Genomic DNA, 24,392 nt, shown 5'->3' on the forward strand with positions numbered 1-24,392 from the left:
TCGATAAGTCATCAATCACTGCATATCAAAGTATAAAGATCTCAAGTAGCTACTCTCATGCCCTATGCCATGCGAAGTTGCTTGAAGACCTCCTTGATTGGGTGAATTTTTTCCAAACCATAAATTCTACTTGACAACATCTCTCCCAAAGGACAAGGCACTAATCCTCCATAGGTGATCATCTTCAACGCTTATTCTTTTCACTTACCTCTTTTCCTAGGCCTAGCCTACATAGGTCACCTCGGGCATCACTTATCTCACGTTCTATCCATCCAAACACTTCGATTTTTGGTCCACAAATGTTAGTTTTTGGTAGCATCGGAAGTGCTCTAGCTTTGAAAATAGGTGGAGACGCTAACGCATATGAGTTCTAAAGAACCCAGAAACCGTTTGGTGAAATTCCACCCGGATTGTATTTTATTAAAATAATTAATATTTTTAATGGAGTTCCTAAGTCTAAACTTAGGGAAATTAAGATATTACTGGGTATTAATCAAAATATGGGTGAGAATGATCTAGAAGGTGGATAAAGTCATGTTTTAATCTTAGCCATTGATTAGAGATTTAATCTCAGCCATTGAAGACTCAACAGGAAAAGTATAAAATGGAGGCTTGGGGTTCATTTAAAAACACACAAGGAGAGAACAAATTGATCTGAAGTTCGATTTCTAAGGCTAGGAAGTTGCGAAATTCGAACTAAGAGATCATTTAGCAGCAGAGGGGCAAAGAGAATCCGGAAGGACTTTCCGGAGAATACTAACAAAAAGGCAGAGAGAGCTTCCAGTGAGGCAGCGCAGTAGCTGAGAGAGCTGACACTGGGCCAATCTGGGCCCACGCAGCCTTAACGTAGAGCCAAAAAGGATTGCGCAAAGGGAAGTTGCTTGTCACGCAGAAGCCGGAACTTCCAAAACTGTCGGGATAGCTGATGCAGAGGGCAGAGGAGCTGACGTAGAGCCTGAAAGGCTGACAGAGGGCCTACGCAGGGCCAGCGCAAAAATAGCCGGGGTTAGCCAGTCTTGTGTTGGATCAGCCAGAATTCTGTCGGGTGAAGTGAGGTAAAACTCACTCAGATTTTCTGCCAGTATTTTTCTCTGTAAAGGATTGCTAGATGAGCATCCTAGATTTGTATTCAGATATTTCTCCTGCATAATAAAAAACCCTCAGAGTTGCTACACCGGTTTTCCCGCATTGGGTTTTTCGGGGACTATTGTGTCCAAAAATAAGTGTCCTATGTATCTTGTTCTTTACTCTAGTTTTCTATTTCATGAGATCAAATATTTAATTAGTGTAGGCTGCAGAAGTAATTTGCTTCAGTATTCAGAAGAATAACTTGATGAATGTAATTTAAAAATCAAGTAGGTGAAGTAGATTCAGATTTGCTACAGTAGGGGTTCCTTGAGTGTAGGAATTTTCACATGGTATCAGAGGGTTGATTTTGAAACAGGAAGAACAAATCAAGTGTTGAGCAGTGAGGCCGAAAGCTGCACTTGGCAGTGATTCGAATCCCCTCGAGGGGATTGCGCAGTCGTTGTTGGGAAGCAGATTCAAGGAAATCTCTCTCTGAGTGAGACAACAGAGAGGTACGATTTCCAGTTTGTGAGTTTGCAGAGGTAGAGGGAGTAACGCAAAGCTTCAGAACAGTGCTTGAAGGGCGCAATTTCTGTCAGGGCAGAAATCCGCTAGAAAAGAACAAAGACACATAGAAGGGGAATTTTCTCCTCATATAACTTTTCCGCCAGAAAGTTCGAATTTCTCACTTGCTGAGCAATTGAGCAGTGCTAAGCAGTGACTAGAGAAGTTCGTTCGACAATTGAGTGAGATGGCATCACGTGGGCTCAGAGATCAGGACAGGTTGGACGGAGCCTCCAACTATGTCATATGGAAAACCTGAATCTTAGTTGTTCTGAAGGAATATGATCTCGAGGCCTACGTCAAAAGTGTTGTATTTGTTCCTGCTGACAATGATCAAAAGAAGAAGTACAAGGCCGAGCAGGGGAAGGCAAAGAGGCTCATTCTCGATGGAGTTCGAGATCATGTAGTCTTACACTTGCAGGGCAAGGATACAGCCCAAGAGATGTGGGAAGTCTTGTCTTCTCTGTATGAAAGCTCTTCTGAACAGTGGAAGATGTATTTAGAGAAGAGGTTGCAGCGAACTTTGATGCAGAAAGGAGAAGGGGCGAACCTCTATCTTCAACGTCTTCAAGACACCAGAGACTAGCTTGCTGCAGTGGAGTCCACTCCTCATCCAACTGCGATGGTGAGGATAGCCCTTAATGGAGTCTCAAATGAATGGCAAGTTTTCGTCCAAAGCATATTGGGCAAGAAAAAACTACCTTCATGGGAGGAGATGTGGGCAACTCTTCAACAGGAAGAGTTAAGGAGGGACCTAGTGAAGGTCAACCTCAATGGCAGCAATGGGAGTGGCACAAAGACGAAGGAGGAGGAGGAAAACACAACTCTAGCATCGAAGGGACAGCAGAAGCAAAAGCGAAAGAAGGACATTTTGAAGGTGAAATGTTTCATTTGCGGCGAGATGGGCCACTATGCATCCCAGTGTCCTTTGAAGAAAAAGGATAAGGATGAGAAACATGATCCTAAGGCCGCTTCAGCAAAGATTGACAAGGATGAGTTTGCCATGAGTGCCCACGCATCTCCAAGAGGGAGATGGGGCAATATTGAGTTGTAGTCGAGAGGACTACATGTGGGCAGGATCCTTGAGGAGTCCACCTCTTGGATCAATTCCTTGCTACGAGAGCCCACGATTCAACAGTAGCGAGATGGACTTAGTGTCTCAAATGATGCAGTAGATTGTTTGGAGGACAAATGCAGTAGATTGTTTGGAGGACAAATGCAGTAGCTTGGGACCAGAGACTGATCAGCGCATAGCAAGGTTGGTAGTAGTGCAAATGGCACAGTGCAGACGTCAGCAGCAACGCAGAAAATTCAGAGGGTCGGCAGCAATCAGATTCCAACATTCATTGTATTATGCTGAACACGGTTAAGTTCAGCTAATTTTGGATGTTTTTCAGTTGCTTCTCTCAGCAATTGAGTTGCAGTACAGATGCAGTGTTAGCAATGGCAATGCTAGCAGCATAGCAGATGCAGCATTTGAGAGGGAGTTGTAGTACATATGCAGTAGTGGCAAAGGCAGTGTCATGGGTAGCAGTACAGTAGCAGTAATAGCACAGTGTTGGTCGCAGCAACAATGCAGAAAGGAGGTGCTTCAGAAACAAAGCAACATGCAAGTGGACATTGTTGCTAGATCATTTTCCTTGCTAAGAGGGAATGTTAGTTTTTGGTAGCACCGGAAGTGCTCTAGCCTTGAAAATTAGTGGAGAGGCTAAGGCACATGAGTTTTAAAGAACCCAGAAACCGTTTGGTGAAAATCCACCTGGATTGTATTTTATTAAAATAATTAATATTTTTAATGGAGTTCCTAAGTCTAAACTTAGGGAAATTAAAATATTAATGGGTATTAATCAAAATATGGATGAGAATGATCTAGAAGGCACATCAAGTCATGTTTTAATCTTAGCCATTGATTAGAGACATAATCTCGATCGTTGAAGACTCAACAGAAAAAGTACAAAATGGAGGCTTGGCATTCATTTGAAAACACACACGAAGAGAAGAATTGATATGGACTTCGATTTCTAGGGCTAGGAAGCTAAGAAATTCAAACTAAGTGATCATCAGGCAGCAGAGGGGCAATGAGAATCCAGAAGGACTTTCTGGCGAATACTAACAGAGAGGAGGAGAGAGCTTGCAGAGAGGCATCGCAGTAGCTGGGAGAGCTGACGCTGGTCCAGTCTGGGACCACCCAGCCTTGACGCAGAACCAGAAAGCACTGCGCAAAGGGGAAAGTTTCCTGTCACGTAGAAGCTGGAACTGTTGGAACAGTCGGGATAGCTGATGTAGAGGGCAGAGGAGCTGACACAGAGCCTGAAAGGCTCACACAGGACCAACACAGAAATAGTCGGGGTTAGCCAGTCTTGTGCTGGATCAGCTGGAATTCTGTCAGGTGAAGTGAGGTAAAACTCACTCAGATTTTCCGCCAGTGTTTTTCTCTGTAAAGGATTGCTAGATGAGCATCCTAGATTTGTATTCAGATATTTCTCCTGCATAATAATAAACCCTCAGAGTTGTTGCATCGATTTTCCCGCATTGGGTTTTTCTGGGGACTATTGCATATCAAGAAATAAGTGTGTCCTATGTATCTTGTTATGTGCTCTAGTTTTCTGTTTCATGAGATCAAATATTTAATTAGTGTAGGCCGCAAAAGTAATTTGCTTTAGTATTCAGAAGAATAACTTGATGAATGTAATTTAAAAATCAAGTAGGTGAAGTAGATTCAGATTTGCTACAGTAGGGGTTCCTTGAGTGTAGGAATTTTCATAACAACTGCGTTGAAGTTTTCTCTAGAGACCCTCCAAATTTGAAGCAAATCCAATGGTAGGATCTCGAGATATAGCAAGCCCTAGCTCAAGGACCATTTCTTGCCCTAGGTTTCCCTTGGCTAGTGTCCTCATTGGAATCATTGAATTCAAGCCTCAAAAAAAATTTGTGCATTGATCCTCTTCCCTTCCCTAATTAGGTCAGGCACATGTTTGGTTGACAAACTCCATACCCTTAACCTAATTGTGGGACCACTTAGCCTTTCATGGTCCCTCAACTTGCTGAGTGCAATTTTACAAAGATCTCATAAAAGCCAAGTCTCTATAAAGACCTTCAAGTCTAGGAACCATCTTGACAAAGCATATTCTCAAAACCTAGCCTTAAGGACCTTCTTAGCCCTTCCTAGAGAGCCCATCACCTTGCTTCCAAAGCAAGCAAGCTATACAATTGAGTCTCTCTTGTGAATAGGCCTTGGGAATCACCTTTCATCATTTTATTGACATATTTGTTATCGTGATTCCTCTCATACCGGGACTCCTCCCATCTGTGAAAGTCTGTAAAGAGAAGGGAGCCTTAGCTGAGGTGACAGTGGGCTATCGCTCCATTGTTTCCCTTGACCTAGTAGTTGCTCTATAGGATCCCCTCTTAGGGCCCCTGCTAGTTTGAGTGGTACCAACACCCATAGAGATGACACAAGGCATCCAAAGTTGGCTTTTGGACACATGGTAATGCTTTGAGGCTTGATTTGAGGACCCTTCCTCAAATTGAGGTTGATCATGGTGCTTGGAGACTCATCCAACCCTTACATTATACATTTGGAACATTTTGAACCCTAAAGGGCATGACATCATGTTTATTGAGAGCTTATAGCTCACACGTGTAGGCATTTATTGGCATATTTTATTTGTTGAGCTACTAGGTTGGCTTGTAACCCATTTTACTTTGTGTCTACTCAAAATTAAACTTGTTTTAGGGACTTTTAGTGGATTATTAGAGGTGATAGACCTCTTATAAAAGGAGGATCACTTCTTTTCATTTGTCATCATCACACTTGTGGATTTTGGCCTCTCTAGAAGAGCTCGACTTAGCCTATTGTACTTTGTTGCTTGAGGAGATGTGATCTTATGTGGATTTTTGCTATTGGACACTAGTTTTTTTGTTGGAGACATCTTTTTGGGATTGAAATAAGGCATGTTCATTGGAAAATTTGAGTAGTTATTGCATGTCTTTTATGGTTTTACATGTGATGAAATATTGCTAGGGTTTTTACTTGTTCCTTGTCTAAATGCAAAATTTTATTGGAAATTCTTGGTAAATTGTTGCATGTTTAATCTATATTCCTTGAACTCCCTAGAAAACCTCCTAGTGAGCATTTTTCTAGTTAATTTCTCCCCTCATAAAATCATAGCTATGGTTAAGAAGTAAAAACTAGGGTTTTCCCCTTTACTCCAAGAAAAAATTTGATCTCTATGGTTTAAATCCCTAAGATTATATCACCCAAGTAGGGAAAAGCCACTGGGATCCCATTGATGATTAAAATTCTTAAAAACTTTTATCTTTTCCTCTCTCTTACTTTTTGGGCCCTTCAAAGCAACCCACTAGGGTTAGGGCAAGGGACAAATTCAACTAGGGCTTGAGCTACTAAAGCATTAGAGTTGATTTGGCATCTTTTCACCTTGTTTGACCTCACAAACTCAAAATCTAGCATTTTTCTTGGTGGAAATGTCTCATTAGGGTTGATGTCATCAACCCTACGAAATTTAGTACCATAGTAAACCCTAGTTCTACACAAGGCTTCAACTTAGGGCTTGTTGAAGGTTTACCATTCTCTATTGTTGATCATATATTTAAAGAATATTTTCCTTGTACTTGTATGCCTAAAAGCACTATTATTGAATCATAACTTGAAACCATAAGCCTCAAGTACTCTTCTCTAGGATTATTTTATGGTACATTGTTCCTTCACATAAAGATTTGTGCCCAAATCCAAATAAGATTATCTTGATTAAGTCTTTCACTTGCATCACCTTGAACCTATTGACTTAGAATGTCTTTAGGTGATAATAGATATATGCTAGGAAGCCTCCCGTGTGGTGATATTCCATTAAAGAGCAGGAGGTGGAGCGCTAAGGTGACAGTGGCAGCCACCTCCTTGCCTTGTTGTGTATTAGTCCAGTTCATACTTTGTGAGGCCTGACAAGGCCTGCTCGATTTTGAGGCAACAAGGCTCTCCCATTGGGATTGTGACTTTTCCCTCTAGGAGAGAGATTGAGCAATAACATATACCATCCATGAAATGCAGCAGAGCGCCCTAGGGTTTCTCCAATATATGCCAAATTGTAAATGCACATAAATAGAGGGGAAGAAAGTTGAAACAAGAAAGAAATAAGAGTAAAAATAATTGAACATAGTTGACTCGCAAATGGAAGAAGAAAAATTCCATCAAATAACATTTCTTTTATGTTCTATTGATTCTCAAAGTAAACCTTATACGTACCCAATCTTGTCCTTTGCTTTCTTGCCCCAAACCAGTCAATCACATGTTGCACATTTAATATCTTCAGCCATTTCTTAGACTCATTCCACTTCCATATTTGGCCACCCAACATGGTAACACTGACTATTGGGAGCTTTGAAAACAGACAATATGTCAGTGAGCTTGAAGAAATTTACAAGGACACAAAATCAATATTCCTCTTTCACCAACATATTGGCTAGTAACATAATGATGAACAGGCTGAGGCTCAATGTTATAAAACTAAATGCAATACGTTTTCCTTAAAAAGGAGATTGTCCATTCACTAACAATGTAATCAAATCACTTCATTGAAATAAGAAACATGGATGTTGCAACAAAAGTTTCGATCACTGTTTACTTCATTGTCACAAGCAAATGCATATTAAATGTACTTCCCTGCAAGATCCAAATAAAGGAAATATAGTCAACTGACCTGGGAATATATGAAGTCCAAGACCATTTAATTCATTATTTTGAAAATCGGATGGCTCAGTCATATCTTTATAGAGAAAACAAGGCTAGCTTGTGCTAGATCAAGGTTATGCATATGAACCATGCAAGCTATTCAATTCGCACGTGTATCAATTTTCTACCAATTATGAATTATTAAGGCAAACTTGCTTACATTTTAAAACTATAGCAGGTGATTAATCGTTGGCAACATTGTTTAATCTGTGTGCTGTTATGCGAGTCATCGGCATGATCATATATCAATTTGCTATTCAATTCACAGAAATCCTACTCGCTTGCCTCATTGATAGCTATTCAAAGGGTACATGCATGGTCTGATAATTTGTCAGATACATGTATTTGTATAAATATATTGTCAACCTATGAACAACTCTTCAACTACCTTATAAGACCCCAATACTGAGATCCTTGTATTTTATGTAAATTCTTGTAAATAAGTTTTTTATTTATAAGGGATGGATGTCATGTTTTGGGCTCAAGTGCAAAATTCCATTGAGGGATGTGCACGGAGGTGATCGTGCCTAGAGATAATTTCTACAGCCCAGTATGAGGGATGTGTAATTGCAGCTCAACATGGAGTTGACACATGGCACCTTAAAATAATAAAATATTAAGTCAATACAAAATATACAAAGTCAGCCATAACCTAAACTTAAAGTTTAAAATACTAAAAAGAATATATTTAAAAAAATTGTGAAACATTAATACATCTTGCTCTGAGTTTTCGAGATCATGTAAACATACAGGGACAATGGTTATCATGTGAGCAAGATAACTAGGAGAGATTTGTTCTCTTTCCAAGTTGTTGTAAGCAACAATCTTGCGTTCCACCTATAACTTCAATACAAATTCCATCTTAACTAGTCAATAAATTCCCTCCTTATCACTAGCATATATCCATCCTAATGTTGGATCTATCATGCTCCAAGAGGGATCAAAACCCTTGAGGTGCAAACCTTTTGGAGATTGCAAAAACTTGAGGAAATGTTGCACCTCAAGGGATTTTATTCCTCTCAGCGCATGATAGATCTGGAGTTAAGATGGATCTATGCTGATGTTAAACAAAAAAGGGAGCCCATTTTTCATCAGCAACGTTTCAGTTTAACACCTAAAGGAGCAATCTAGGATATGTTAACTCCCTTTTGTAGCTTTCCCATCTGAAACACCATTGACGAAGAGCTAGACCATCAAAATATAATGTTTTCTCACCTCTGGTGAAGTGGAGCTGAAAGCATTGTAAGGTGGTGGATTACAGAGTTGCTGCAGTGGTGGAAGATTCCTAATCTTTAGGTAGAAACCTTGATGTCAAGACAATTAAGAGGGTTTTATCTGCACAATGGATATGCACACGAAATCTTCCACACTGTATCAATCTAGGATCATATACACTTTTTTTTTGAGAAAATAAACCTTATATTAAACAGAAATTATTTATAGGGAGTAGAGATATTTGCAAGGAAGAGTATGTACAAGGAGCAGAAGAAAATCAAAACTTCATCCTTGGTGCTCTGAGAACTGAAATCAAATCTGAATAGGCAAAATCATATACATTGTTGGTATCTCTAATTAGGAGACAACCTTTGACCTAGAGTAGCATACATAACTCTTCCTGCCAAAACCTACAGAATGAAGAAACAGAGCTAACCTCATTGTCAAAAATATAATTACATCTAGTTTCCAAATAGAACAGAGAAGCAATTCTGAGACAATTTAAAAGACTCGTATAAGCTGAGAATTAACTAATTAGAGGCACCAAATAGTGCAGCCCTTCGCTGGATAACTCCCTAGAAGATAGAAGGAACTTGTGTCTTCACATGTTGCCTTCAACCTTAGACTGCTCAATACTCCCACAAAATTCTCTTAAGAGACTCCATTTTACCACAAATAGGGCAACGGTCGTCTGTAAAGACGTTTTCAACTAAGATTTTGTTGGTAAACTGTATTAAAAGACCAACCAAGCAAAAACTCATAATTTATAAGAAAGGTCAAAAGGGAATACACCATCGGTCCTTTGTATCAATCCTCTGTAGGTATGTCCACATCAATCTAACATTCAAAATTCGAGCCAATGGGAGTTTTTGATGCATCAAGCAATATAATTGCTTTGTATTATTATTCTGGATAGGCTTACAAAAGGACGAACACCAATCCCTCCAAATTGGGCCTTGCATTACAATGTTCATCTTAAACAAATCCTCTGAAAGGACCATCCTTTGAATCTCCCAAATAGCCAATATGTCTGAAGTAAGAAAAATCTTCTAATGACCTGGAACTCTAATGGGTGCATGATAGGACCATCTCTATCATAATTTTACTGTCACATGATACTCAGATTTGAAGTCACAGAGTTAACCTATAGTGATGACAAAAAGAATGGAAACACCAATCAAAATTACACATCTGCATAAACACAACTACTCACTGGTGAACTCAACAGCATAAACACTGCATATCAGAAGATGAGATCAGCCCTACAAATGGACAGAGATTATATCAAATAAATCAATAGCATGAATATAGTGGACAGCCAACAGAAGTTTGAAGCAACAATCATTGTCTTCTCATTCACACAATACAATAATTACAATATTGCCCTCAAGGGACTTGTTAGCACTCAAATCTACACCATGAAAAATTACTCCTCTCTAAAATCTAATGTTACCCCTCATATCAGCAGGGTATATATATATATATATATATTTGCAGTATATTTCACCGCCATTATAAGCCCGAGGTCACAAGTCAGAATCCCTGTAACAACCATGCGAGGCCCCATATTAGGTGTCCTAGACTTGTCTGGTCAGACTATGGCCTGTCCCTTTGGGTTCATCTCTGGCTCCTTTTGTTACGGCCTTGGATGGACTTACTTGAGAAGGACTCACAGTTCTAGGGGAGCCTGCATTTTGTAGGGGTGATGACTGTTGTATGAGCCAATATAGCTTGTGTCAAGGTGCACCTATGTCTTACCGCATGGTAATATGTCTATAGAGTTTGTATGTGACCTTGGCTTTGGTGCAGTGTCCCTCAAACGATTCTCATACATGGCAGTCTCACATAGACAACTTTCTACATTTCCTGGGGCAGTTCATGTTTCCTGATGCAAGTGGTTCTTGTAACCCACCAAAAGTGGGTGCCCCTAGGAGAATTTTTCTCCTAATCATCTTCTTCCAGTTGGCAGCCCCTAACAGCCACCTTGTAGTCGATGTGATCTGATGTGACACTTTATCTCCACCACCTGCATTAGTTGTATGTTTCCTCACCCATTTGTCAAGAGCACATGTTAGAAGGTGGGCAATCCGACCCAAAAGGTATGTTATTCATTGTGCAATCAGGTGCTTATGCTTGTTTTCATTTGGGCATTTGGCATGGATTATTGGGTGACTTGGAAAAAGGAAGGGTTTTAATCGTGGTTTTGTTCCCTCACCTTAAATGGGGGGTTAATCTTCAATCCTAGTCCAGTGGGACCTCCCCTAATGGCCCATGGCTTTAGGAAGGGCACTACTTGGGAAACCCCAATTGAGATAGTGTGGTCTCGTTTTCCCATTCCATACTTATCACTTCCCTTCGTAAGTTATGAACCCTATACTGCACCTCCAATCTCTAGGTCCACATGACTTTGGTTCCACTGGGTTCTAGCACACCCTCCCCTTGTCCACATATCTGGTTTGGGCCTAGAAACGTTGCCCTGGAGGTTGGTGCAACTAAAATAAAAGTAAAAAGCATATCATGGCCACAAGAAAGAAACAAAAAGAAAGAAAATTATAAAATGGAAAAGATGGTCGAGAAACTAAAATTAGCACATGGGAAAAAGCCAAGCATGATCCCTACTCCTTATCATTATGGCCATTACCCAATTGCCAACGCCACTGTTGCCCCATCACATCATAAAAGGAACATTTGCATGTCCCAACGCTTGACGGGCAATGAACTACCCCACCTTTAAGGGGGTAACCACTGCTACACATCATTCACAACATGCTCTCATTTCCTAAAGCTTTGAGCGATAATACAAAGAAAAAAATCAAGAAAAGCCAAAAGGCAAATAAGATGAATGGAAAAACAAAGGCTAGGGTAATTCATGCATCCATGATTGCTCCCTCCTCACATATGTATGCCCAGAATGTGGATATCCTCATCATTGCTACCCTTTTGACCATGGCATTTGTCCCTAAGACCCCTTTTCACCCTCCACTCCATTATTATTTGTTAATTTGGCAGCTTGTTGACCAATTCCAACCATGGGACTAGATTCCTCTTTTCGAGAGGACCAATTTTGACTATTGAAGCGCTCAATTTGGACAAGGGAAAATGTACTTATGAAGAAAAGCCCACATATGCACAACTAGACAAGTCAGCCCTAATAGGAAATTGGTCACCCTTGGAAGCCTATAAATACAAGTGACCTCAAGCTCATTTGGATATCACCAAGCATCTTCTTCTTCTCTTCTTCATTGATTGGTTCGCACAAGTTAGAAGTTGGGTCGAGAAATTTGGTTCGTACAGGTCCGAGATTACAGGGTTCGAAGCTCACACATGTTTTAGGGTTTTTGTTTCGACCGCAAGCTGCACACAGCCAATTTTTTGCTACGACCGCAAGCTAGCAAGCTCAACAGTGCGGTTGGAAGGTCTCAACCGCACACATCCTTCTTCCTCCATGTGATTGGGCTCTAGGGCTAAAATTTGACATTTGACCATAGTTGACCATAGTTGACCACGGACAGGAAAAGTTGTCTCTGATCTATATTGATGTTGGGAACATATTTCTGAATGTTGTTGGGATAATTTTGTTGGATGATTTTGTATTGGGCTCATTGTACTCTCTGCTGAACATTTTATGACAATCTAATAGAAGAAGAATTTTCAAAGGGTTTTCCCCCTTGTGGGGTTTTTCCTTGGTCTTTGACCAAATCTGGTGTCTCTTGTTGATGTGTTGATTGTCTCCTTTGTCATTTCATTTACTGTTCTATCTTCAATTACTGTTGATGATTGGAAATATTAATTGTTATTGAAAATATTGCTAATTGAAGAATTGAATTGGGCTAAAAGTAATTGAAACAACATAGAGAAGTGTGAAATTTAACATGGTATCAGAGCTAAGGTGAAGGACAAGCCCAAAAGGAGACAAACATTGAAGAAATCATCTTTGGAAAGTTGAAGGAGCCTATCTAATCAAATCAAGATGTCTTCCTCTTTCTTCAAGGAGCATGAGAAATTGGGTGACTCATCTAACTTTGATGCATGGGGAATCGGGTTGAAGATCATAGTTGATAACAATAATGTTTTGGAATACATTCAAGGAAAAGTACCTGAGCCTCCGGAGAATGCTTCCGTTGTTGCCAAGAACAAGTACAAGAAAGGTGAGTTAAAAACAAAGCAAATTATAGTTGATGGTTTACAAGATAATTTACTTGCATATGTTGGAAATTTGAGGAAGTCTAAGGACATGTATGATAAGATAGTTGGCATGTATGAAGTCAACAATTTGAATGAAATCATCTCCTTGAAAGATCAACTCAAAGACATGAAGATGAACAAAGGAGAGTTTGTGCAATCCTACATTATGAGGATATCTCGTCTTAGAGATCAATTGCAAAGAGTTGGAGAAACTGTGTTTGATAGGGAATTGGTGATTGTAACTCTTAGAGGTCTCCCTCCCATTTGGGAAACCTTCATTACTACTATAAGCAACAACAATACCTTCCCATCATTTGATGAGATTGTTGGAAAGCTCACTCAAGAAGAATCAAGGATGATATCAAGAGGCAAGATACAAAAGCATGAAGGAGAGCCTGCTGCATTCATCACTCAAAACAAGAAGAAAAAAGGAAAAGGAGGTCCATCAAATTCAAGAAAGCCTCCACCTCGAAACTCAAAGAGAAGGAATGATAGAGCATCATCTCACATTGAATGCTATAATTGTCACAAGAAAGGTCATTATACTCGAGATTGCCCCGAGAAGAACAATGGTCTACACTACAACACTAGAAGCAACAACAACAAGTTTGATGATCAAAGAAGAAGATATGACCGAAGGAATGATCGCAATGGAAGAGATGAAAGAAGAAGAAGAGATGCTCCAAGTGATCATGAAGAAGATCATCGTCCTCAAAAGAAGTCAAGATACTCCAGGTATGAAAGTAATGTTGGCAATCAATCTGAATATATTCTTATTTTTGCTCTCACTAGTTCTTCTCCTCTGGATTCGTGTGGTGGTTGGTTGATAGTGAGGCCCCTCATCATTTCTCTACGTACAAGGAAGTTCTCTCTAATTTGGTAGAGAGGGAGTCAAATTTGAAAATTATTCTTGGTGACAACTCCACTCATCCCGTTAAAGGCTTTGAGTCCATCAAATTTCATTTGGATTCGGGAGAACCTGTTTTTCTCCATGATGTGTTGTATGTGCCGCAATTGAAGAAGAATTTGGTATCAATATCTGCATTGGAAGACAAAGGGATAAGGGTTGCCTTCATCAAGGGAAAGGTTCTTACTTGCCCTGTTGCATCACCTATGAGAGATGCATTCACATTGGGATCGAGGTTTGAAGGACTCTATAGAGTCACTGGAAGACCTCTTCTAGCATTGGTTCATGATACTAATCATCTAAGCGAGCTATGGCACTGAAGATTGTCCCATTTACATTATGATGCTCTTCCTGTTAAAATTGGCAACTAAGGCCAAACTCCATGTGGGTCATCTTATTTATGGTAGCTGATATTTTTCTTGGATCCCTCTCATCGAGAGGTGTAGGATTGATCTAAAGATCATCCGATTCCGATAAGTATTCATGGAGTTATGAATTTATTTGTGTTATAAGGCAATTCGTCAAAGTCGGCCAACAACTAAATAACACCCACATGTGCTCAACGTTTTAGTATAAAAAGAGGTGACTTGATTGTCATTTCTACACACACTTCACTCTTGATTTCTCTCCACTTGTTCTAGGTTTTAGTGGTAGAGAAATCTAAGAGAGGAAGCCCTAAACGCAGAAGTTAAGAAGCCCTAGCACAAGCCCTAGATGCAATCAAGAAGGAGGGTTACTCGCTGCCCAAAATGCTGGTCTCTACAAGCCCTAGACGCAGTAGGGAAGGAGCCCTAGCATGAAGTTCAAAACGCAGTCCTAGATGATCTACGCATGACCTAGAAGAGATGCCCTAGCTCCTAACGCAGTTATGGAGTAAGGCCTAAGTGTTGTCCACAAGGGGTCATGACAAGAAGGGTTAGGTGCCCTAGGTAATGAGGGAAGTTCAGTAATTCCTTACGCTGTCCTAACACTAAAGCCTAGCCGCAATTAAGAAGGCAGAGGAGATTATAGGACAGCGTGATGTGGAGGAGAACAAGAGGCAACTACAGCAAGGAAAAGAAGGCAGCGTGGAGCCTTCTAAGGGTTGGATGCCATTGCAAGAAGGCCGAGTATGTTCAGGGCTAAACACAGGTCATAGACAAGTCAGTTGGGCAGCAAACGAGGTAAGGAGTTCTGTTTTGGAGAAGGTTGTAGGTGACAGCAAGGACTGTGGTAGGCCGCAGGCCTAACCACCTCAAAACAGGGACAACATGAAAGGGTTTAGGGCTGTACAGTGCTCAGAACAGCAGCTTGAATGGAGAGAAGCCTTACTAGCCTAGGCCCCAGAAATTAAGGGCTGATTTGAGTGTGATGTGTGGACCATAAAGCTACAGCAAGGCTGTGTGGTAGGCCGCAGGCCATACCATCACAACAAGGGATAGCATGGAGACTAAGGGTTGCCTAGGTGACTGTTTGAGGGTTGTGGCAGCAACCTGAAGTGCCCTAATCAATCTATATCACTACAGCAGCAATAGCATGGTGCATTGGGACAGCAGCAAGGTACAGCAAGGCTACAATGGGACAGCAGCAATGTACAACATGCCACATGGGACAGCAACAAGCATAGTGTTGCAAACTCATTAGGACAGCAGTGCTAGCAGTGCAGTGATGGCACATTTGGGATAGTAAGCTGTGATGGGACAGCAGCAATACAAATGGGACAGCAAGGCTATGATGCTTGGTGGAGCAAGCAAATGGGACAGCAGTGGCTAGCATGGGACAGCAGTGGCAGCATAAGGTGCAACAGTATGATGTGTGTAGCATGATGACAAGGTGCAGCACAATGATAGGTGAAGCAGTCAACTTGGAGAATCAGTTGAAGCAGCATGTCTTCAACTGAGTTCAGCTATCACATGTATCATCTTCTTAGAGATGATCTATGTTGTTATGTAGATAAGTCAAAGTGTTGACTTCCGTTGTAAATGTACTATCTCTCTCTCTCTGTTGAACTATTGAAGAACATATAAGAAGAATTTATCAAGGGTTTCCCCACACTGGGGTTTGTCCCTGGCTAGCGCCACATCTTGTGTCCTCTTGTCTTGGCTTGTCTTCTGCGATTTATATTTATGTTCTATCTATAGATTACTTTAATGCTGATGTGATTGCTAATCTGGAAAAGATATTGAGCTAACTGTGAAAATTCAAATAAATTTCTCTAAGCATAGAACATACCTAAAATTAACACTTCCGAAATTGAAGAAATTGGTGTTAGGTATTCTCGTTGTTCAAGCCCAACATGATGGAGTATGTCCAGGTTGTGCCAGTGGAAAGAAGACAAGGGGACCATTCCCCTCTAGCGAGAACAAGACAAATGACATCCTCCATCTCATTCATTCTAACATATGTGGTTCGATGCCCGTACATTCTATTGGTGGCCATCTCTATTACATCACTTTCATTGATGACTTCTCAAGAAAGACATGGATATATTATTTGAAGCACAAGGATGAAGCCTTCGAAATGTTCAAGGAGTTCAAAGCTTTGGTCGAAAATCAAACAGGGAAGAAAATCAAGATATTCAGGTCTGACAATGGTGGAGAGTACATTTCAAATGAGTTCATCGATTATTGCAAAAAGGAAGGTATCAAGAAAGAGATGATCGTGCAATATACCCCCGAACAATGTGGAGTAGCTGAAAGAAAGAACAATTCTATTGTAGAAGTTGCCCGTGCCATGCTCCATGATCAAAAGTTGCCAATGTTCCTTTCGGGAGAAGCAACGAATGTTGTGACATATGTTCAAAACATGGTGCCTCATCAAGCATTAGACAACAAGACCCTCGAAGAAGTGTTTACAGGTGTCAAGCTCGATGTTGGCCATCTCCGTATCTTTGGCCACCCCATATATTTCCACATGCCGAAGGACAAAAGAAACAAGCTGGAAGCCACGGGAAGAAAAGGTACGTTAGTTGGATATTGTGAAAATTCTAAAGCATTTAGAATATATATTCCTAATCAAAGGAAAGTTGAAATTAGCAGGTATGTAATGTTTGATGAAGATGCTGCCCTTGGAAAAGCAAGGATCCTTTCGTACCTGAATCTGAAAGAGACATTGTTGATGATCCCATGGAGCCCCTAGACCCCTTAGTTCCTCCTCCATGTGATCATCTTGCTAGGAAGAGGCCACTTTGGCTTCGTGACACATTACAGGATGATAAGAAACACATTCCCATTCAAAGATCAATTAGAGAAAGCTAGAAGCCATGTAGGTACCAGGGATATTGTTATAGCTCTGATACCACTTGTTATAGATCTAACCCGGAAATATATGAAAATATAAATAAACCAAAGAATAACAAGATCTGAATATAGATAGAAATGATTCACTTTATTGATCAAACCCTTATGGTAGGGCAACACCATACATTCACTCCTTAAGGAAGGAGAACACTCCACAAGCCATATGCCTGTTCATACAATATTCCTTGACTATCTCCCATGTGGAGTCTCTAGCCTCTATATAGGCCTCATACATACAATACCATGGGTCATTACCATGGTTCCCTCATACCATCAAACTAATACCATGGGCCCATTACATTATTATTAACTACTTGTGGTCCCTTACATGACATGGGTTAACCACCTTATTTATTACTATGGCCCATCCCATTATTACATTATTGCCTTGGGTACCTCCCTTGGTACCCCATATTATCCCCCCTAGGTATATAACAGATATGTTGCAGCAATGAGCACTATGATTCAAGCTAAACCTCCCACCTTTGAAGAAGTCGTAAAAGAACAAGTTTGGAAGGATGCTATGGCCGAAGAATATGAATAAATTATGAGGAATGGCATATGGGATGTTATGCTAAGACCAAAAGGGAAATTTGTGGTGACTTCAAAGTGGTTATTCAAGATCAAACATGGAGTTGATGGTAGCATTGAAAAATATAAACCAAGGTTCGTGGCCCGAGGATTATCCCAGAAAGATTATGATTATATATTTGCACCTGTGTCTCGATATACAACCATTTGTTCAATATTTTCTCTTGTCGCAAGTCAAGGATGGACCATGTTACCGCTCAAACTAGTAGGGGTCCTAGGAGGGGATCCTATAGAGCAACTATTAGGTCAAGTGGCAACAACAGAGCGATAGCCCACTGTCACCTCAACTAAGGCTCCCTGCTCTTTACGAACTTTCACTGATGGGAAGAGACCCGATATAAGAGGAATCATCAGGATGAATGGACCAATGAATGGATGGAGTGATTCAAGAGCCTATTCACAAGAGAGACTCAATTAAATAGCTTGCTTGAGAAGCAAGGTGATAGGCTCTCTAAGAAGGGCTAAGAGGACACTTGAGCCTAGGTTTGGAGGATATGCCTTGACAAGTGGCTTCCTAGACTTAAGAATCCTTGTGGAGAAATGGATTCTATGTAATCCTTGTGGAATTTGAGTTTATGGGACCACAAAGAACCCAAATGGGCCCAAACTAGGTGAAGGATATGGAGTTGATCAACCAAAGAGGGGCTTGACCTAATTAGGGAAGAGAATAGGATCAAAGGACTAATTTTCTTTTGAGATTTGAATGCAATGATCCAAGTGAGGACACTAACCCAAACCAACCTAGGGAAAGAATTGGTCTTATGGCTAGGGCTTGCTCTATCTCGAGATTCCACCATCGGATTTGCCTCAAACTTGGAGGACCTCTAGAGAAGACCACATCGCAGTAGTGGACTAAAAATCAAGGGCTTTGGATGGTTACAAAGAAATTCACTTGATGCCCTAGGTGACCTACTAGGGTTAGGCCTAGAATTGGAAGAGATGAGAAAAATATTCTTTTAGGTGACCACCAATGGTTAGATCAGTGCCTTGCCTTTGGGAGAGATGGAGTCAAGGTGATTTTGTGATTTGGAGAGACTTAACCCAATCAAGGAGACCTTTAGGCAACTTCACATGGAAAATTAGGGCATGAGAGCAGCTACCAAAGGATTTTATACTTCGATGTACAAGAATTGATGACTTATCAAGGTGTATTCAATGAAATTAAACCTCTAGGAACATTCATTCATCATACATGACATGTAATATATGCAACACTTCAAAAGTCCAAAACTTCCACAATTTCGCATAAATTAGGGAAAATTTCAAATCTAGAGAGCAAAAATCCCATACATTATTCATGTGACAAGATAAATGTAAAGAATAGACATGAAAAAGAGCACTTACATGTACAATGAGTATATCCAATCATCAAATCAAGACAAATTTGAAGCTCCAAGACCAAGAGAATAGTATCCAAACATCAAAATTCATCCATGAAACCAAACTCGTCCTCCAAAAGGGAATGTGAAATTCTCCAAAGAGCTACTAATCCAAACAAGTGATGATGAGAGGAATGAATGAGCCTCTCATCTATTTATATAATCCATAAGGGGATTTGAATAGCCTAATTAGCCTAAAAAAGCCCTAATTAATAAAATAATGTACAATAATGATACAACTTGGTGACAAACCCACCAAGATAGCTCCAAAATAGAAAGATAAGCTTCTCAAGAGGGAAAAACAGTAAACATATTGAGTCGTTGGGTGATCCAGGTGGATATTGGTGGCCACCAACCTATTCCAATTGGACCTCCATCACTATACCATTATTTCTTTCAGTTTCCGTAATTGTAGCACAATTTACTATTTTGGCACCTTTTTGGGCCTTGAACTTCCAAAGCCGTTTTGAGGCCCTAAACAACGTTTTTTTGGAAAACGAGCAACCAAACTAATGTTTGTTGTCGAAAGTTGTAGTCCTCGGATAGATCTTTCTAACAAAGTATTGTGCACATCAAACGGAGATCGTATGCCAAAGTTATGACCTCGAAAAGTTGATGTGCCAATTTACCCCAACGAGGCCCATAGTTTTGGCGCTTCATCTCCTAGGGTTAGGTTTTTGGATATTTATGGTATTCCATTGTTTCTCAATAATAAATAGGCCTTCAAGCTTCATTGTAACACAGTGCAGAGCATGTGGTCACCACATCTCTTCTCAGAGATAAGCTACCATCGCCCGAGCTAGTCTATTTCCATTCGATATGTAAGCATGTTTCAGTTCTTTGATATTAATGAAATGAAAAATTATTTATGTTGCATCTTTGTGTTTATGTTTATATCTGTATTCTGTTTCGTTCCTGCATAAGTTCGAATCAATGGTATCAGAGCGGTCTGCTCTCTCTGTTTTTCTTTGCATGTCTCCAATGAGGTCGGGGTATAACGAGTTAGGTGGTTGAACCTTTGCAAGAACGGCCTCGCAAACCTTGACGACCTCCCATGGCAAAAGAAAAGAAATACGAGGGAGTTGGAGATCCTTTCAAAATATTGCTCGAAGAAGCCATCGAACGACAAAGGAACGCGATGATGGACAACTTTGCCCAAATCCTTCAGTGGATGCCCACAGGCGACACATCTTCATCTGGCAGCCACTCTGGAGGCACCACTCCCTTCAAGGTACAATTCAACTTTGACATTCCCATATTTGAAGGCTAGATAGATGCAAATGCCATAGATACATGGTTAAATCTGTTTAAAGGCTATTTTTCAGTTCATGATTTTTCCAATAGGGAAAAGATTACTTTTGCACTCCACAAAGTCGCCCCCCACATCAAAGACTAGTGGGAAACCTACAGTGAACAAAGGGATGAGAGGGAACCCTCATTGTTTTTAGTCGCACCCACTTGGAACTCTTTCCGAGACACCATCAAGGAGCAGTATTACCCTGTCAAGAGCTATGAAGATAAGTAAATAAAGTGGACCACATTGCGGCAAGGAAGGGACCAAGACGTGACAGAGTTCACAAATATTTTTCATACCCTTCGCATGAAGTAGGATATCAAGGATTTTGAGCAACATCTATTACTCAAGTACCGTGGTTGTCTACACAAACACATCTAGGACGAGATGGAGTCCCTCGACATCTCCTCGCTTGGTGCCGCTACCGATACGTTGTCAAGATCAAGCAGAAGTTTAAACAAAAGAAGCGAGACTTTGGATCTGCAAATCCGAAGCAAGGGAAAAGCACCCCCAAACCGCAGAACAAAGGACAAAGCCAAGGCGGGATGACCCAAGACAACCCGTCCAAGCCACAAGCAAAGAACAACACCACGAAGACAAAGGACACAGGAAAGTGGTGTGAGTTCCATAAGAGCCCCACTCACAACACAAGTGAGTGTCGAGCCAAGCAGTCACTAGTGGCCGAGCTGAAGGCTTCAAATTCAGATGCATGTTCCAAATCTAAGTCAGAACCCGACAAGGGGAATGACAAAGGGAAGCAAATTATTGATGCAGAGCCCAGCGCCATTGTTGCCACCACCAAGATCCAAAAGATTGAGCCCGAAGATCTAAAGGAGGGGGAGCATCTCTTCCACTCACAGATGTGGATGAAGGGTTCATGCTACAATTCATTGTCGACAGTGGGAGCCAAAAAAACCTCATTTCAACAAAGGTCGTGAAGCAGTTGGGCCTATCGACCACACCACACCCGTAGTCATACACCATCAGGTGGCTTCACCAAGGACAAGATCTCCGCGTCAACCAGTAGTGTCGCCTTCCCTGCAACATCAAGCCCTTCACGAATGAGGTATTGTGTGATGTTGCTCCTTTTGAAGTTTGTGATGTATTGTTAGGCCAACCATACTTGCGAAAGCGTCATGTTGTGTATGTGTCTAGGCTTCGCACTGTTATTATTTCTTTGGGCAATAAGTTATACAGGATACCGAAGGTAGCCCCGCCTAACACCATCTCTTTGGTCTCTTCTAAGCAATGTAATAAGATCATCTCCTAGACCAAGAAATTTATTTTCTTTCTGATCCGCTTTCAAAGTAAGGGGAAGATCGTGGCCACATCCATGGCCCTCGAGAAGGGTTCCTCCACGCAGCAAAAGCAAGTGGATAAGGTCGTGGAATAATACAGGGATATCTTCTCGTCACCCACAAAGGTACCCTTGCATTGTCAGGTCAAGCATTCGATCGATTTGACTCCCGGAGCACCTCTACCCAACGGACCAATATATAGCCACTCCATTCTGGAAAATCAAGAGATCAAGTGACAAATCCAAGAGTTGCTACAAAAAGGGCACATCCAACCAAGTTCCTCGCCTTGTGGGAGTCTGATTGTACTTATACAAAAGAAGGGTGGGACCTAGAGGCTTTGCATTGATTATTGGACACTAAACAAAATCACTGTGAGGAACAGGTATCCAATCTCACAGATTGATGACCTTCTGAACCAACTCAAGGGGGCCAAGTATTTCAACGAGATTGATCTGAAGTCTCACTATCACCAGGTTCCAATAGATCCCACAGATGTATGGAAGACCACCTTCAAATCCAAGGAAGGCCTTTTTGAATGGTTGGTTATGCCCTTCAAGTTGATGTAATGTCTCAAATGAAATAAATTTGGAACAACTCGAATTTTTAGTACAGAAAAACTCCAAATAAAAATTTCATTCACAGACAGAAGATTGCCATGTAAAAATTAAACAAATAGAGCATGCAATCCCATAACAGACTGACCATGAAAATACTCAGCTTTATTATATTAAAAGAAATGGGGTTTATATGCACATACAACCCATATAGACAAAATAAAATGGCCTCAAACGAATCTACAATAATGCCGCAATCGGCCTCCAAAAACAACCGAAAGACAATACAAAGCAACCTGTGAATCCTAAATCGATCCACCAAGGGAAGAGATGGGTGCTCGCCCACTCTCACTGAATCACCCGAGGGTTCCCATCCTGGGGCTACCGCTGAAGTAGAGAACCACGTTCTCAATCCTCTCCTCAAAAACAATACTCAAATCAAAGATCCAAAATGTCTCCAAATGATCTTCTCCTCCTCTTTTATAGATCTGATGGATAGATCTGCAAGCCTCTAGAAGCATCTTATTTTATTATTTTATTATTATTCTAGAAGCTCCTCCATTGACTTTATCAAGTGACCTTTTAATTTTATTTTATTTCATTTAAGTCACTTTTGGCCTTTTTTCTCCAATTAATTATTTTTCCTCAATTAAATGACTAATTAAAGTCATTTTTAACTAAGGAAAATGGAAAATCACCCACCATACTCTCTTCAGTCAATGAAAGTCTCTTCTAAGCATCCCATCATGTAGATCTTCTCGTTCTGGTTCCAACGAGCTATTAAGCTGAGGTGTTCCATCAATTAATCTCCCCGGAATGCCACCTCGAGCATAATTAATTAAGTTATGCCCAATAATAGTGTTGATTTCTGAAAGTTGTCGGAATGCGACAGAACGAAAGGCAAACTGTGCGGATGATGGAATATGCCAAGAGAATTCCATCAAATCCCATAAAAACTCCTCAAAACTCCATTGCGACACCTGATGACATAAACCTGCTACACTGACCTGCCCATCTCCTGCCCTGGAAATCCACTCTGGTTGTACTATGAATAAGAATAAAATGAGGACATGACAGTCCTCCCGCCCCAAGATTGCTTGCCCTCAAGCAATCCAAATCTGTGGACCAATCTGGTGGCCCGACACAACTAAGACCCAATGCCAGGATCCCATACGAACCACTGGTCCATGTCACGCCTCCAAGCTATCAAAACATGATTGGATCCTCCAATACCTAGATCCCATGTCCATCTCTAACCCATTATGCTACTAGTAGATCCACCTACATCCTTGTTAGTGTCAGTCTTTCCAACCTTCCTCCAGTGATCAAACGTGCTCTTACAAAGTGATTTTGAAGTGTCAAGGTCAAATTTTGTCATTTCAGTGAGTCTTCAAGCAAAATTTGGGCACTAGGCATTAGGTCTAGGGTTTGCTTGTACTCCTTCCAAAGTTGTCCAAATGTCGGTCCATGTCACCATTCAGATGAGTGTGCCATCATTCAGAGGTTGTCATTATCACGTCAAGGTCTAGTGGGTCATTTTACACATTGTTCATGCTTCAGTTGCGTCTAGGTAAAGTCATTTCCCTCTCCTAGGGTTTTGAAGGCAATTTGGTCAAATCATCGGCAAAACTTGTATCCTGATGTTCATACACCTTCCCCTATCCTTAAAGTACCTTATCAAACACTTCCTATCACTGAGATCCCCCAAATTCCTCATTTTTACACAAACCCTAGTTTCTTGCTACAAACCCTATTTTTGAGGCTAGGCCTGTGTTTTGCCCTTTTGGGCCCCTTCCCCTCACTCAATTTCAGAGATTACACTTTCCCCTACTTCCTAACATCCCTCCCTACTTCCGAAAATTTCCTCAAGAATTTAGAAGCTTTCTATCCCCTTCATTTCACTTCATTTCGACAAATCTTTTGTTCCACACATCGGGGTAGGTTTTACTCAAATGATGTTTCTGAGCAAGGAAAGATGAATTTGGGAAAAATAAGAGAGGTTTTTGTCCACAACAAGCCAAGGAAGAAAAACCTCCTTCACTTTTTACACAGGTGTCATGGTTTTAGAGAAATGTCAAAAATACAATTGCCTCGTAAGAATTGATGCACCTCTGAAGTGACCTTGGGAAAATCAAGTTTTATCCTAGCTTGGTCAGCCAAATGACTTTCTTGATGAGTAAAATGATAACTAGACATAAAGAGATTTCCAATGAGCTATCATGAGCTCAATTTGGAGTTGAGGAAGGCATTCAAAAGTTGACTGTAACAGCACTCTGCCTTTAGGCAGCCTCATTTGGCACAATTTTACCAGTC

General features: G+C 40.8%; 1 protein-coding gene across 2 annotated transcripts in view; it reads right to left on the minus strand.

The window, feature by feature from the left end:
* LOC149263344 (uncharacterized) overlaps window positions 1-24,392 on the minus strand; it is a 197,706-nt gene that overhangs the window by 27,417 nt on the left and 145,897 nt on the right. For both annotated transcript variants that reach the window (XM_089426156.1, XM_089426158.1), the window contains one exon: window positions 6,893-7,025. In XM_089426156.1, coding sequence (XP_089282282.1) covers window positions 6,893-7,025 — 133 coding nt within the window. The remainder of the gene's footprint in view (window positions 1-6,892; window positions 7,026-24,392) is intronic.

Source organism: Pinus tabuliformis, chromosome 6 (genome assembly GCF_031772625.1).
Source record: "Pinus tabuliformis cultivar Carrire ecotype Pingquan chromosome 6, CPIR1, whole genome shotgun sequence".
Classification (NCBI taxonomy): domain Eukaryota; kingdom Viridiplantae; phylum Streptophyta; class Pinopsida; order Pinales; family Pinaceae; genus Pinus; species Pinus tabuliformis.